The following is a 16446-nucleotide window of genomic DNA, read 5'->3' as shown; positions in this document are numbered from 1 at the left end:
AGCAAAGGCTGCTGTTTGTGTAGGTTCATCCCCTTGCTCCGGTCCACCACAGCTTTGTGTTCTTGCAGCCCAAGTGATCCCCAGGAGGGCAGGTGGCACAGATGGGGAAATTCAGCTCCTAGCCTCTCTCAGCCGCTCTTGCATCCAGAGAGGGCTAAAGGYACCCCAAAAGATGGAGCCATATCTGGACCTCATCCCCAGCCTCATGCAGGGACCTGCCTGCCCTGCCAGCATGGAGATCAAGCTTTACTGCAAGGAGCAAATGGCGGCCAGCTGTGCCACAGGCATCGCTCAGTCCAAGCTCCAAGTGGGGTCCCATTCTAGCCCAGCCAAGAGCAGGACTGATGCCCCTTGCAGGTGCCTACCATCAGGAGCGTAACGCAGTGCATTGCCTGATATCTCCCGTTCCCCTACTAGCCACACGTAGCCGGAGCCCGTCATATTGAGCATGGCTGCTGATCTGTACACCGTGGCCGCATCATCCTCACTGCAACGAGAAAAGGCAACGGCAATGTGGCTCCAGGTGCTGGTTGGCCTATTCCCCTCTGTTTGAGACCCCAGGGAGGCAGCAGGGCCATGGTCACCACATCCYGTGGGCTGACCTGGCCAGGCAGCTCTCCTCGAACCCACTCTGATAGCTGGTTCTCCTAGGCAACAGCTCATTCTTAGATGCAAAGGAAACTTTCTCTCAGTTTTGTCTAATCCCACCATACGCAGCACTGCTGAGCACCAGCAACTCTGGTCCATTCCTTATGACTCACCATCTATAGGAACTGGGGCAATAAGACACCCCACTTTAACAGAGTCTCGGGATATGTCATTAGTACGTGTTGCAATCACAAGTGGTAGTGCTTTGCAGGACAGTCRACCACCTCTGCCATGCCCACAGTTTCAAGTTCCTTAACCAGCTTCACTCACAGCACAATACCTACTACCTGCTTGGGACACAGGGCTTTATGTGGATTTTCTCCCATGTTCTTCAAAGGGAAGGCATGCCCCAAATCTGCACTGACTCCAGTGCTGGGCAGCATTGCAAAGGAGAAAATGAGGRAATCAGGCCGAGGAGGGGAAGGAATGGCTTCCACAGGCCTTACCTGGCAGAAAGGATGATGACTCGAGCCTCCAGCTCCTTAGCTTCAAGCAGCAGGGACGTCACATTTTTGGTTCCTGGGTCAAACTGAAGAACTTTCTCAGCCTGTGATTAGTGTGAGCAAAGCTGGTTAGTGCAGTAGTCTAAGGACTGCTTGTGAGAGCCATGCTATCTAGAAAAGGGTCAAGAAAATTCATTAAACTGCACAAGTCTGATAAATAAGATTGGTTATAGCTAGTTTTTTTCTTTTTTCTTTTTTTCTTTCTTTTTTTTTCTTTCCTTCCTTCCTTTCTCTTCTAAGGTTTTGGCTTTTTGTTTTTTTGCACTGTGCATGCAAACTGAAGTCAATCAAGACCCAAAAAGAGGCGTGCATTGTACAGGAAAGAGAAAAAGGCTTTGGAATGCAATTGAAAACTCAAACAAGTGTTGTTTTTCAAAAACATGGGAAATGAAAAAACATATTGCACAAGGTTAACCTTTAGGAGTAAAAGTGAGCCACTTACATCAAGGAACCGTTCCTTTGGGGAGGAAAGGGGGTTGGTTCAACTTTTCAAAAAAAAAAAAAAAAAAAAACTTGCAAGTTAATTACTGGTTCACATGCATGTTTCAAAAAGAAATCCTTCCAGGGTCAGCTTGCTAGGTTTCCATTCTCAAGTCCAAACCAAACTATCTCAACATAAAAACGTGCTACCAAGAAACATAGTCATGGATCTTTTTTTTCTCTTTCTTTTCTTTTCTTTTTTTCTCTTTCTCTTTTTTTCTTTTTTATTTTTCTGGTGGCTGTGGCTATTTTTCATTTGCTAGTTAGGTTGGTGGGCGGCGTGCATTTCCATGCATATATACCTTGGGTCCTCGCTTGTTGTCATAGGAAAGTTGGTCGAGGTTTTCATAGTTCCTTTTTTTACTCTGATGAATAATGTGCACAGAGAAAATATGTAGACACAGAAGAATATTATAAACAGTTGAAAATGACGTGTAGTAAAGCAATCCAACATCCACCTCCTCCTCCACTGTTTGCTAAAGGGTCTCTATAACGCTGGAGCTCGCAAAAACCACTATCAGGAGAGAGTGCCTCAGCTCTCACGGGAGCGTCACAGTGCAAAGCCGTATCGGTTAGTGCAAGCCTGAGTGTCACAGCTGTTGCGATGCRGTTGTATTTCCCTTGTGGGAGTGGGGAAAATCTTCAGCAAAAAAATTATATCTTAAAGTCAGAAACAATCTATGCATCTCTAAGGGCCTAAATGATGTGTATTCCATGGAATTACTGTGGAAGTAAAGGACATAATGCTGTGTACGGCAAGTGCTGGATAAATGCAAACTGTTACAATTATGAGTATTAGCATTACTATCATTACACTTATCATTACAGTCCTRTTCACCCTAAGGGAGTACATAGCAAGTGAAGTGTCTCAGCTGAACTTCTCACCTCTCTCAAGGAAGGAGTAGCATTTTGGACCTCTGTTGCCATCCGAAAGAGAAAGAAGCAGCTCGCTACGTCCTGTATTGCCTGAGATTTTGGCAATGTGAAGCAGTGGTGATCATGAGGTAACAGCTTTTACCTGTTTCTCGGGGAGGGCTGGAGGTCAGGTTACAGAGCACCTCATGGTTCTGCAGCACACAGGTGACCTTAGGAGGTGCAGTTTTTGGAGACCCCGGTGCTCATGCCCTGACCCTACACATCACTAGGGTTCACTGCTCAGTGGTCTCCACGCTGCCAGCTGGAGCATCACATCCAGACTATGGGCAGGTGGCACAGCACAGACTGATCCTGCAGATAATGGACCAGAGCAAAGAGATGCCTTCTCCTCCCCTCTCCTCCCTGAGCCACTTCTGCTGCTCAGTCTCAGTGTTTGGTCTCAAAGAAGCCAGAGTCATGAAATCTGCTTTTGGAGGTTTTCGCTCTACTAGGCAGCATGATGAGGGCTGATGGCCTCTGCTTTCAGAAACCTTGACCCTGCAGTAGGATACACAGAGCACAGTGGATCTTTCTGGAGTAGTCAGCATGGTCATGCCAGTAACATCAACCCAGTAGTGCATGGAGGATCAAGATGGACTTCTGRCAATCTTTAGTGGGACACAGTCTGATCTCTTCCTCTAGTTCCCTTACTACCCTTACTACCCCAGCAGGATGTCCCTGAATTTTGTGTAGGGAGGATGGGACATGGTTCTATTCCAATACCCATTTTGCAGCATCTTACAATAATGGCAACTGTCCCCTGCCAGGAACCTGAAGCTTTGCACCCCCAACACATAAGGGTTCAACTTTTCCCTGATTGTTTCTTAGGCAAATGGATTTTATCTCTGCATCTTGGTCTCCAAACTAAATAGCTCGCCTCTTCCTGAGCACTCAGGACAGTCTTCAGCAGGACGCTTTTCCAGGTCTTATGCCTGTGAGTTGTTTCAAGGGCTCAGTGCAGTCATGTGATCTTTCCTCTTCCCTCTATACCCTTCGCTCCTCGTACAGTCTGGCAGCCTTTTTATTGCTCTAAACAGCTGGATCCTTACAAGGAAAAGAATCTGAGGAAGCAAAATTTACTGCAAGCCCAGGTCTGCCTTCACTTTAGATGGTGTCCACAGTGAGAATTTCTATGACTGCTTCTTAGAATCTCCTTAGATCACAGTGAGACATGGAATAACACCACAACAGAGGAGACCAGTGTCACGGCAGCGGGAGAGTATGCATATTCTCATCTATTGAAGAAATATTGGCCATTCTTCCTCAGGCACCAGTAATTTAGCAGGAAACTGTCATACGCCTTGCAACTTGCAGCCACAAATGACTTCATGTGCCCTATATGCACTGGCACCTCAAACCAAGCTGGTTAGCAAAGTGAAACAGATTGGGTGCTTTGGGTCCAACACAGCTGGACCTGACGGGACCTGATCAGAGCCTTCTACCTTTCTCTGTCTCCAACCCTRTTGACAGAACTAGACCAGTAATGCTTCCTTTCTTTCCACTAGGACCCATGTGGGAACATGGGTCCCACAGCACTTTCCTGCTGCTTGCTGGACTAGTGCTAGTCAGCTCACGTTTGATACAGGAACCAATAGATTCAAAATTCACTTTCCATGATATTCTCTAGCATTTACTTAAAAATCATAGCTTGCACAAACACCACTGTCCCAGAGGAAGGGAACCTACGAGTCAGGGACCAGCCATCTCTGACTTCCAACAAACTCTTTTCACAGCACTTCCTAAGGAACCCAAGGAGAGTTATGCAATCATGGGTCTGCCCAGMATAAGTTTACAGAGCTATACCACTCAACAAGGGATGAAACAGCAACCCCAGGCTGATAGTTACTATAGACAGGCTTAAAACATGACTAGYGTGTTGGATGTGACAGAACAGGGCATCCTGCCTGAGTGCTGGGCTCTGAGCACAGGTTTAAAGTATGAATCCATACAGTGATGGCTGAGGTTCACCCAGGACTACATGGACTCTAGGAGACAAGCCCTAGTAGAGACCAAGAACTTAAGTGGGCAGGAGAGCTTCTGACACACAGCAGAGAGCCCCAGGTCCTGAGGAGCCATGATCCAAGTGTTGAAGAGGGAAAGAGTAGCTTCAGCCTGCTCTCTCGCCACAGCCCAGGCTGTTCTATAGGAGGCAGGGGAGGGACCAGTGTACAGGTTCAGGGCGTGAAGAGSAGTCAACATACCAAGGATTAAAAGAGCAATTGGACAGCAGAAGAGACCGAGAAAGAGGAGAACAGTCCTGGTGGAGTGCACCTTCCAGCCAAGCCACACCAGCCTATTTGACCAGAACAAACTCAAAGGAAAGAGAAACAAGATAGTACGGCAGACCCTAGAGGGAAGACAATGTGACCTACCATTAGGGAGCACAGGCCCAATCTAGAGGACAGTCAGGGCATCTGAAATGGTCAAGTGGCTGACAGGATGCATCAAGACATGTCATAGATTCAGTGTGAATACTGGACAGGTCCGAGGACAGATCCTCTCTTCTCTTCTTTGGGGCTCCAGATCTGAATGGTTTTCCTGTAGGGTGGGCAAGTCTGAAGAAGAAATACACCCTGTGTCTGGGAGCAGGCATTGCAGTGAGTGGAAGTATGGAGAGGGAGCAGTAAAAAGGGGTGCATGGAAGCTGCAAGACAAACAGAAGGTGGAAATCAAAAGATGCAAGAAGAGGAATGAAAGACTGACAGTAGGAGCCACCCTTCCACAGCTCTCCCTGAGTAAGGGCAGAGAGGAGGAAACATTATGCTGTGAAGAGGCCAAGAGAGAAATATCAGGCTGCAGTGGCTCAGCAAGAAGCTGCCATTGGAGGCAGGAGGATCCCACAATGGTGGGCTGCACCCCAGTGTCTCATGATGGCTTAGGTTGGAGCTAGGATGAAACTTCTCAGAGTCCAATGCCAAAAATTAAAAGCTTGKTGGTCAGTGTTGTTTGTACCAGCCTGCACCCCAGTGCCAATGGTTTCTTCAATGGCTTAACAAGAGGTGATGAAGAACAGGGACGGGTTGGTCTCTYGGCTCAGATGCCTAGCTTGAAGCACAAGAAGAGTCTACAGCCACATTTCCTCAGCAGCTGACCTAGCAGATGTCCAGTGCTGGGGCTGGACAAGAACAGATTGTGGTCCCTGCCCAGGACCCAGGAGGTAGCAGCCAGGAATGAGTGTCCTGCCCTGAGGCTACTGGAGAACTGAAAGATGGGTTCAGACACTATCCACCTGAAGGGCACCTAGCATTGCCCAGGCTCAGCATGGACAAGAGGTGTGCTGGAACATTCCTTTCACCCCTTAAGGCAGAAGGTGGTTCCTTGCTTTGCAGTTAGGTGTTTGCCTTTGAAAATTTTCAGCCAAATGGCTCCCTGTCTTGTCCGTCCCTGCTTTGCTTGAACACTTGCTCAGTCCTATACTCAACTGTAGCAGGTCTAAGGTTATCCTGCTGAAATTCTAGTAGGTTCAGAGACCTCTCCTGTCTCCCTCCCCCTTTCCCCAAGTGGCCCTGCATGCAGGTGCAGTGCACCTCCTCGATAAAGCTGCTCTCATGAGCCACAATCGCACTCTCATAACAGCATGGGGCGTCAGGAAAGCAGCGTTTAGCATGTGTTTCAATGGAGATGGGAACTGGGGCATCAACCTACAGCCTCAGAGCTGACAGCTTTATAGAGAGGGTGCATTATACCTCTGTGCATTGATGTGCCAGCTGCCCTTGGTCCTCCTTAGCCACCAAGGTGAGCTCCAGTTAGCCAATTCAGAAGTTATTTTTCTGGGTTGGTTTGGCATTGCTGGGTCTGGACTGGCCCCTGGGTGGCTGTAAGTGGGGCCAGTGCTTCCCTAAGCTGAGCGACTGGTCCTCTCCTTAGGTGGGAATCTTGGGCGAGGTATTTGCAGAGCTCCAGGTTATCCTTCCCTTCATTTTGTAGTCGATTTACATGTAGGAGATTTTGACCATGGCAAAGCAAGTGAAATGAATAAAGTACAAAGTTCTGTCAGGTACTAGTCAGACACTGTTGATGCTTTAAGCATGTTAGCCATGTTACAATGGAAAGAAAAGGTGTTTTACATACAGAAATCTACATACATACAACAGCCCGAGACTTCTAGTTTTGTTGTTGTTGCTTAAACAAAGTTACAAGACAATATTTATGGACTAACCTTGGACTCTCTCTCCTCTAAGAGGGTCTCCAGCTTCTTTTGTGCAGCACGACCTTCATGGTCGTCACTGACTATCAGAATGACGTGATTCCAGTTGAAGACTCTCATCATCTCAAACCAGACATTGGCCTGGTGAGAATATGGTGGGACTGTGCGCAAAAAGGACAGGTGGATGCTCTGCAAGGAAGAACAAGAGCTAAACATAGACTAGTGTGGGTCATCTGCCAGGGTACATCTCAAGGAACTGGCAGGTTCACACAAAGTAGGCATCWCTAGGTCAAAGAGGTAGAGCAGCAATTGTTGGCAGTCCTCTTAGTTGCATACCTTTAGATGGCATGTGGTATCTACACTCCTTTCTTTTGACTGAGAAGTAGATACTTGCTATGATTTCCTACTTTTCTGTGGTTAATCCARTACATAGGAGACAGGATTTTCTGCATTGTAGCCAATAAATGCATGGTGAAGAAAAACATATCCAGGAATGAACTGTCAGAAATATTCAGTGCAAATATAGCCTTTTTTTTCTGAATATTTGAAAAGATTGTTGAGCATGCAATGCTATGGACATCAAAAAGAGAATGAGTTCCCTTCAGAGAGCAGTGAGGATCAGTTGCAGGTACACACAGGTATATATATACCAGTCATTTGTCATGAGAGAAGTTCAGAAAAGCCATTTCACAACATGCTGTTTGGCTTTTTTCTAGGTCAGCTTGTTCCACAGCATCACACAGGAAAAGACACAGCCCTGGACTCATACCCCAGCTAACCTATCTGATTTGGTTAAAGACATCATTATGTTTGGATGATTGAGCAATAGCAATTCCAGTATAATTAAGTMCAGTACTCTTTGGGGAGCAACTGAACCAAAAGTTGTAGCTGACACAAAGGTTTCAAAAAATGCAGCTTTTCCAAAAGGCCCTAGAGTCAAATAATAGAAAATTAAAATGCTTAGACTCAGCATGGATGCTGCCTGAAAAAATAGCTAATTTCTGGAGGGAGGCAGAGGTCTAAACAGGAAAGGACAGAAAGATGAGCAACACAATGTATCTTTTTTTATGGGCTGAGATGGTCCTCTGGACCAAAGTGGGCTAGTCCAGAACTGACTGTCCAAGGGCCTGATCCAGCACTGGTTACAAATGCCCTGACTAGGCCACAGTAATTACATTAGAAGGAAAACGTCTCATTTGCCATATAACCACATGGGAGGAATGGGCAGATCATCTAACACCTTTTCCTCACATACAATGTGGTGATAAAGTCAAAGCAAACTATGAAATATACAGAAAATAACACTTAACTCCTGTCATGGCTACATCTCTTAACACTCTGCCCTTAGCAGGGATATCAGGTCATCTCTGGCACTTTATCCCAAAACACAGAAATAACTGAGACTCTCAGGTAGGAGCAAAAATCCTAAAATCAGCAGAAATATTTCCAAATTACATAAGACTGAGAAGACTGTGGCTGTTTAATCTAATGTGGAAATGAATCAGGAGAGACTTAACAAGGGTCACTGTAGAGCAGTTTTGTATGAATGATATAAACRTTCCCAATCATGCAAAGAGCAGGAGAAACACTGTTTGCCCCATAAACCCAGTATTAATCTATAGGATCAGAAAAAAGCCCAGAGGGATGAACAGTGGGAAAAGCAAATGTTGTCTTCTCCTGAGTATGTTGTTCAATCTCTCTTTGTAGACAGTGGAGAAGCCCAGGTATTTTCAGGTCCAGCTCCACTCTTCCTGATGTAGACACCTAAAAGAGCTCAGGCCAGTGACACCAGAGAAGGCCCTGCGTCTCTCCCTCTGACTGTAATAAAAGCTCAGATGACTCATGTGCCATGATTCCCAGAAGAAACATATTTGCTGTCTGTTTCCCTATCCCTGAGTATTTTTAACTGGTTTAAGGAAATACAGGAAAGTGGAGAAGAATCAAAAGASAAGAAAGAAATGGAAGAATAGAATAGCTAATACTCCCAAAAAATAAATATCAGAAAGTTTTTACAGGCTACAAAATTTGAAAAATCAAACTTCTACTTACTTCATTCCCTTTGAAACAAAAGCAGTTTTGAAATTTCAATATATTGTATGAAACTACTTCTAGTTTCTCAACAAGCTTGCATCCGGTAGTTGCCAAAATGCTGCTTAAACTGATCCTGGCTTTCCTGAATGTCATAACTATATATATTACAAGGTTCAGAGAAACAAATTTCACAGTGATGTTGTTTGTCAACAATTTGTTTTAACATTTGATATTTTACTTCAGTGTCCGTGAGACAACTGGCACTGTATGTTAATTCATTTCAGTTGAACTGCTTGTCAGGCACTGTCCCTGAAGTGCTGCTACAAGTGCTGTAAATTTGAGCTGTGTAGGTCATAACCTGCTCCCCTCAGATCAGGCACACAGTAAAAATGCTCCCAATTACAAATCAACAATTTGCCTTGTAAGACATTTTGGAGGCTTCACATCCATTTTCTCTCCTCTGAGTAGTCATCCTGCTCACTGAGATTTCTTGAATGTGAGTGTGGAAGTCACTCACAACAATCTAGTTTGGAAACGCAAATCTGAACCAAAGAACAGCTTTCCGCAATATCCTCCTATCTCCTGCTGAAACCCAAGTGCTCAGTCCCGTGCTTCCTCACTTAACTCTTTTTCTGCAAAAGAAAATATTGTTTGAGGTTTAATCTAGACATCAAAGTTGATGCAGATGACTCTCAATGTCTTATCTTTTTCAAATATCAGYAAGTTTTTACAAAATCCCTTGGGAMAGGATGGAGATRTAAATTATCCCAATTTACACATGTGGGACAGACACAAAAATAAGAGTCTATCTTGTCCCTTCTGGTGGACCAACATGAGACAGTCAGAGTCTAATTTTTTCAGCGCTTAGCCTGTATGGATTCCACAAAGGGCTCTCCATAATGATGGATATCATAGCAGTGTTCACTAGTCAGCTGCCTTTACCATGAGAACTTGTTCTCTCTCCTTGGACTTCCCTGTTTTCTTTCCACTCACTCAAAGGAGAAAGGGATTTCAGAGRCCCCTTCACTGCACAGGCTTTTTTACCCCAGGACTGTGCTGAATGAGGTGAGGATCTTGGTGGAAAAACATGGAATTATTTTRTAAGATGTATTTACAAGGAGGCCAAACAAGGGCTGCCAAGTCTGAGTGTTTAGCTTCACAGTTGCAATACCATTTCTAGAACAAGAAGTTCTTTTAATACTGGGAGTATTAAAGTTTGCTTCTCTCAGGTCTCTTCATTGAAAGACTGGCTACAACTCATGGAATGGCTATGCCTGACTGGAGATGCTCTGAGAGCATCAAAAGGTACTGGGCAAACCTGTCCACGCTGAAGCCCATGCCTTTCCTCCCTCATCAGCCTGGACTTGGGAGTACTATAATTAACCCTGAGACTTCAACCCTCAGTGAAATTTAGCTAAAATTGGTGCCTTCAGAAACAATCAGGGGCATACACAGAAAGTGATCTTACAAGCTTGTTTCCATAGAAACTAAATGAAAGATATAATTTCCTAAATTAAAAAATAAATAAATAAACTGATCACTAAAAAACACAAAGGGATTCAGATGAATCTCCCGGTATTGCACCAGCAGGGCCGTCCTGTCCTGCACGGGGTCCTTCCAGTGTCCTGTCCACATCTGCATTGCCAGATCCGCACCAATCCTTTGCCCTTGAGCTAATGAAAGGGAACTGGCAGCAGAGCAGCAGACTGTTGTCTTCTGCTTGGACCTGCCCTGTGGGGAGGGGGACAGGTCCACTCTGTGCTCCACTCCACTTCAACSTTTGCTGTGCCTTCCGGCTCCTGCTGGTCCACTACTCGACATCCTTGCACTCTGCTCCTCTCCCCATTCAGTCCTTGCTTTTGCCCCAGCATCTGCCTGAAATTGCCCTCTCTGTAGGGAGCTCGAAGCCCTCAAGCCTCCAGCTGTCTTRGAGGGACAGAGGTTGCATGTGAGACCTGCATGGCAAGAATGCTCAGAGGAGTGAGACACGCTTGATGCAGGCAGATGGCCTGCTTGCCAAGTCYCTACTGGGTRAGTGCACCCCGCAGTCCTGCACCTGCCGAATACCTACARATATTCAGTGGCAGGCATCTCCCTGCCACCACAGTGGGTTGCTTCTCCAAATCTGAAAGATGTTTTTTTTTCTTTTTTTTTAAGAGTCATTTTTGCTRAAAACATTTTAAATAGGAAAGAACAGCTGAGGTGGACACCGAATGGTAAACTCCCCACCCCCTCGGGGTGAGCATGGCAAATTCAGCACAAGCTCTTACTATGGAAATGGCAGCTAATCTGCTTCAGTGAGCACAGCACAACTGAGAAGAAACTGGGCTGATAACTATGAGGATACCCTTCTCCCTGGCATCATGTGCAGCATGACAGAGTCCTCCTCAGTGGCACTGCTGATCAGATTAATCCCTTCCACCAAGCAGCACAAACCAAATCCCCCCTGCTTATTTCCTGCCTTCTGCTGCACCTCCCTCWTGGTTTGCCAGCTCTGATATCATCCCTTTCCCTTCTAACAGTGCCTGACAGAATCCTGACCGGGCATGCCAGAGCTCCCAGCCCATGCTGGCCACTAGTTCTGTCACTGCCRTAGTCACTGCTTGCTGGTCATTTTCCCACAGTTTTATCTTCTGGGAGATACCATGACCTGCTGCTGCTCCAGAAGAGAAGTCATGCCACCTGGGTCTCTGGGAGYCTGCTGCTCCTCACTTCTTGAAATTTGGCTTCATTTAGCATGTAGGCAGAGTGACTATTTTTGCACTGAACATTTGCATTTGTGAATATTCACATTTTCCAAAGATGCATTTGTTCTTTGAAACAGGCCTGATCTCAATCACTAAACTCATGCCCCTGAACAAAATTCTCCACAAAGGCTGACCTAACATTACAGCAGGGCTGTAATGGCACATGAATGGTCTGGTCCTGCTAAGCTGCTCCTTTTGCCTTTGCTAAACAAGAAGAGTCTTTACAAGAYCAGCTGTTAGCTGAGAGCATCCAGTGGAAGAGCCAGCCATGGCAGCATCTCAGCACACAGGCCAGGGCATTGCCCACCAGCCTGGCAGGAACCAGCCCCCTGCTTACAGCAGGACCTCATCCAGACTGACCCCTCTGGGTTTCCACAGAGACAGGCACTGGTTTTGGCACCTGGAATTTGAACCTCTTTCTTGCATACTGGCCAGACTGAATGTCATTTAAAGCCTTAGGATAACTTACTAGTCAGTTCTGTTATCTCTCTTACCAATATTATATAAGCCCAGAAAGTAAAAGGAACGAAACAACCTTCAAATCCCAGAGAGCTCTTGCCCAATATATAGGCTTCACTAGGATCCTTCTGCACCTTCACAAGTTGGGGCAGGAGCTAGTTCATGCATTTGATTTGGCTAAAGAGCAATGAGTCCAGCAGCCTGAGAGAGAAACGCTGCAGAAATCATCCAGCACTATGTAGGTCAACACTGACAGCTGTGAAAAAAATAATGTACAAGGGAATGCAAGGGAAAGAGAGGGAGCTGCAGATTTAACTGGAGAGGGCAGATAGATGGATGGATAGACATACAGACATATAGATAGGCAGGCTAGTGTAGACATCATTAACCCTCCTGATGGGCACTCTTGATTTACACCACATATATGAGGTACTATACTAGAAACATGCATCAGTTACCTTATCAGAATATATAGACATGCGTGTTGTCAGACCAATGACAGGGATCCTGTAGAAGCCAGCTGTGTATGATACAGGTGTTGGTGTTAGGTGATCATTTGGAGCAGGAGGGTGACTAACTAATATTGCATAGACCTGTAGGACAGGATACATGACACAAACATTATTTCACAGGAGCACATTGGCCATCGAGAGTGATTTTCCTTTTCTTTTCTGCAATGTTAAACAGTCCCATGTTAACATGACAACCACTCGAATAATCGGAAACGGGATAGCAACAACTGCRTTAGGAAGCACATCCCAGCGATGGTGTGGAGAGGGCTGTTTGTGAGCCTGTCGCTGCCTCAAACTGCAGCCCACTCAGAGGCAATGGATCTGTTCAGGATTGCATCTTAATGGAAAAGCTGTGCCTAGCTGCTTGGCTTGCTAAACTAATAACTTTCATGGATTACAGATTAAAGGGAAACATCTCCCTTACAGTCACACTGTGTAATGTGATTTCTTTAACCACACATTTAATACTCAGTTGTAATTCCCCTCTGAGGACTATTACAAACAAAGCGGTCAGCTGGGACTCTGAGCAGGAGAAAGAGTGCAGAGCCACAGAGCAAATCAGCCATCTGGCCCTGAACATGCCAGAAATCAGAAAGTCAGGGAGGCGGAGGGCGCAGAACTGGGATCATCAGCTCTCAGGCAAGGAGAGCTGGAAACCTCAGCACAACTGAGCAACATGGGATAGGGTTCATGGTGGTCCATCCCACTTAGGGATCTGGGTTATGYCAAAATGGAGGAGGAGGGTCTCAGCAACATCCTGCTGTTATTAAAGGGCTGGGAGTTCAATCTCCAGCAAGATCCTRTTTGGTTTTTAAACTGAATGGAAAGGAACCAGGTAATCCTGGGGGGATCCTTTGTTACCTTAATGCCCTTCATAGCACAGGGAATGACCCCAGTTCATGACAGCCACCAGGCCAGAGTCCAGCTGGGATAAATCAGTGCAATGAATTTGATATCAAGGAGGAAATAACATTTCTTCCCTCTTCCAAAATCTGCCCAAGACCCAGGACATGTTCTTCACCAAGGCTGGAGGGCAACTTACTAGGACAGGAGAGGAGGATGAAAAACACCTGAAGAAGGGGAACTTGAGAACTGGGTGGAAAGGGAGGATGATACTGTGTGGCATTGAGTGAGAGAAAGAGTGTGCAGAGAGAGATGGGACCAGGGATTGGAGATCTTACCAGGAGCAAAGGGAGGAATTATCCAGAAAGCGGTTGGGGGAAATCACCTAAAGGGTCTGGGTGACAGGAGGAGAAGTCCTCAGTGCAGCACCCGTGCCTGACATGAAAGGATGGGAAAGGAGGCTAGCAGAGGGAGAGGAGAAAGGAGAGCTTGGCAGGGCTGGGGCAACCAGAGCCAGGAGGAGGCAGGCAGAGTGTAGCTAGATACCAGGGCCTTGGGGATCTGGATTTGGGCAGGGATCTGAACACAGGAGGGAGATGCTAGAGACTGTGCAGGGGCAAGAGCTATGCTGTGTGGCGCAACAGCTGACAGAGAGGAGCCATTTCGCATGCACGAGCTTCCAGGCTTTCCTCTGCCTCACTGTCCCCCTGCTCAGGCTTAGTGCCAGCAAGCAAGGACAGAGCATGACTGTGCCCTCCCCATGCAAGGGCAGTGGAGCCAGGAGACTCCCTGCCTGCTGGGAAGGCAGAGACACCCCATAGCACTCTGCTCTCCAGAAAGTGGGACCCTCAGCCCCCCTCTACACTGCTGGGTTGTCACCCCAGGACTTAGCAAACACAAGTGTCTTCCCCAGACCAGGTCTGCAGCCTCCAGGCATGAGCCCACATGCCTTACTGCCTACATGGTGGCCCATGGGGGAAGCTACCTTGCCCAAGCCAAGATCAGCACCAGCCCGGGGCTTCACAAGGTCTGTCATCGGGGGCAAGGCCTTAGAGGTGGCATGACCACATATATATCAATTAGCCGGGTTGCTTAAATGAAGCCTTATCCCAGTTATGATTCCTGACCTSACTGAGCCTTCTCTCTGTTCCCAGATAGGCACCAAATATCTTTTACAGGTTGCTCTGTGCTTCCTGCCTGGCTCTGCCAGCATCCCTGGGGATCTCTCCAGCCATCCTTCATCTCAACATTAGGAAGCTGATCTGTGAATACGTCAGCTTCACTCTGCTTTGCTTCTCCTGCCCCTCAGCCCCCTTCCCCCTCRCTGTCTTTGTGTGTGCCATACATGAATTCCTGTATGCATGCTGGTGAGCACGAGTCTGTGTGGTGCATGTTTTCACATGCTTTGTGTGCATGCATGTGTGTGTCTCTGTACAGCAGCACAAGTCTCTGTTTGAGGTGTGGGTGGGTTTGTATGTGCCTGTCTGYCCAGCAGCCAGCCCAGATCTGGGGGAAGAATACTAGTTAGCTTAGGTCAGCACCTAGAGCACACTCAGGGGCCAGGCATCAGGCTGCCCAGGGCAGAGATACGCAGCACCCTGAGGACCCGGGCTGTACCTATTACCTGCTGGAAGGTGGATGCTGGCTGGTCCCTTCTGTGCCTGCTGTGCTCAGGGAGGCATGAGGGAAAATCACTGCGGTGGGTTCAGCAAGCGGCTGAGACTGACACATGAGGACAGGAGATGCCCAGCTGGGAGGAGTGTGTGTGTGTGTGTGTGTGTGYGCGCACGCGCATGCATGCACAGTGTCCTCTGTGTTACCCATGTCTGTGTGCATCTGTGTTTGTGCAGCTGTGTGATGTACCTGCACATGACGTGTGTGAGTGCATGCAGTTTCTATGTGTGTACTACAATCTGCGTAGGCATATGCCTACCTCTTTTGTGTGCATGTGTGCAGTAGTGTGTCTGCCTCATGCAGTGTGCGAAGCTGGCTGGGGATGCAATGGCACTGTGTGTGTGCAGCTTTGGTGCAGTCATTCAAATGTATGTACTGGAAGTGTGTGTATGTATGTGCATAATGCTGTGGGTGTACATGCAGCATTCTGTGTGTGTTTCTAGTGCAAGCAGCGGTGTAGATGTATGTGGCAAAATGTGCACATGTGTGTGTGTTTGTGCATGGTGTGGTGCATGCTTGTGTGTGCACATAGGAATGTGCATTCATGTGTTCTGTGTGTGGCATTGTGTTCACACAGTGGTAAGAGTGCACACAGGCAGTGGTGTGCATGTGTGCCCATGTTTGCAGTGATGTGTGTGTGCACATGGTAATGTGAGTGTGCACCTGGTGTGTGTACATCCATGCTGCCCTCCATGCCCATGTGTGTGCACAGTGTGTGCATATCATGTGTGCACACATAGCGCTGTGTGCGCCCTGGTGCTGTGTGTCTGTGCATGACGTGTGCGCCCATGGTGCTGTGTGTGTGCCCATGTGCACGCACAGTATGTGTAGGCATGGCGTGGTGTGCGCCTCTCTGTGCCATACATGTGTGCAAGCCTGTGTGTGCACCCGGGGTGTGTGTGTGCATGCGTGTGTGCCGGTGTGGCGGTGCACGCAGCCCCGCCGCTCTTACATAAAGGCTGCAATGCAGGCAGCGGGCCGGCGGCGCCCCGGGGCGGCGGGGCAGCAGCCCGCTCGCCCGCGGCTCTGCCCCGCTCCGAGCCCGCGCGGGGGCGGCCGGGGCCGCGGCGGGACGAGGGCGCTGCGCCCGCGGGGTCGCGGCTCGGCGCCCTCCCAGCCGCGGCGGGGCCTCGGGGTGGGGGGCGCGGGAGCGGCCGGAGGGATCCGGCCACGGCGGCGGGGCGCTGGCCCGGGGGTACCTGGCTGGAGATGAGGTCCTCGCAGACGGAGAGAGCCATCTGGATGGCGTTGGGCTTGTGCGTGACCGAGGTGGCGTTGAGCTGGAGCTTCCAGGTGCCGTGTCTCTTGTTGGCCTGATTCACCGCCTCGCGGAAGATCTGTTCGTGCTTCTTGGTGCTCAGCACCGCGCCGATGTTGACGATCTTGGGGTCGCAGCCGGCCCGCGCGAAGGAGGACGAGAAGAGCAGGGCGAGCAGCAGCAGCCGCATGGTGCTCATCCACGGGCGGCCCGGAGCCCCCGGGCTCCC

The 16446-nt window shown here is 48.1% G+C and overlaps 1 protein-coding gene across 4 annotated transcripts in view; it reads right to left on the bottom strand.

Moving 5' to 3' along the window:
* GRIN1 (glutamate ionotropic receptor NMDA type subunit 1) overlaps positions 1 to 16416 on the bottom strand; it is a 37972-nt gene extending 21556 nt beyond the window's left edge. For 3 of the 4 annotated variants that reach the window (XM_085320140.1, XM_085320138.1, XM_085320139.1), the window contains exons 1-6: positions 16159 to 16416; positions 12389 to 12523; positions 6706 to 6882; positions 1934 to 1996; positions 1095 to 1195; positions 366 to 487 (exon numbers count right to left, since the gene is read on the bottom strand). In XM_085320140.1, the coding sequence (XP_085176266.1) occupies positions 366 to 487; positions 1095 to 1195; positions 1934 to 1996; positions 6706 to 6882; positions 12389 to 12523; positions 16159 to 16416 (856 nt within the window). The remainder of the gene's footprint in view (positions 1 to 365; positions 488 to 1094; positions 1196 to 1933; positions 1997 to 6705; positions 6883 to 12388; positions 12524 to 16158) is intronic. The other variant, XM_085320141.1, reaches the window with a different exon arrangement.
* Between the last annotated feature and the right edge of the window lie 30 nt (positions 16417 to 16446).

Source organism: Rhea americana, unplaced genomic scaffold (assembly GCF_003343005.1).
Source record: "Rhea americana isolate MKP2758 unplaced genomic scaffold, rheAme1 scaffold_61, whole genome shotgun sequence".
NCBI lineage: Eukaryota > Metazoa > Chordata > Aves > Rheiformes > Rheidae > Rhea > Rhea americana.
This window is presented reverse-complemented; position numbering and strand designations above follow the sequence as displayed.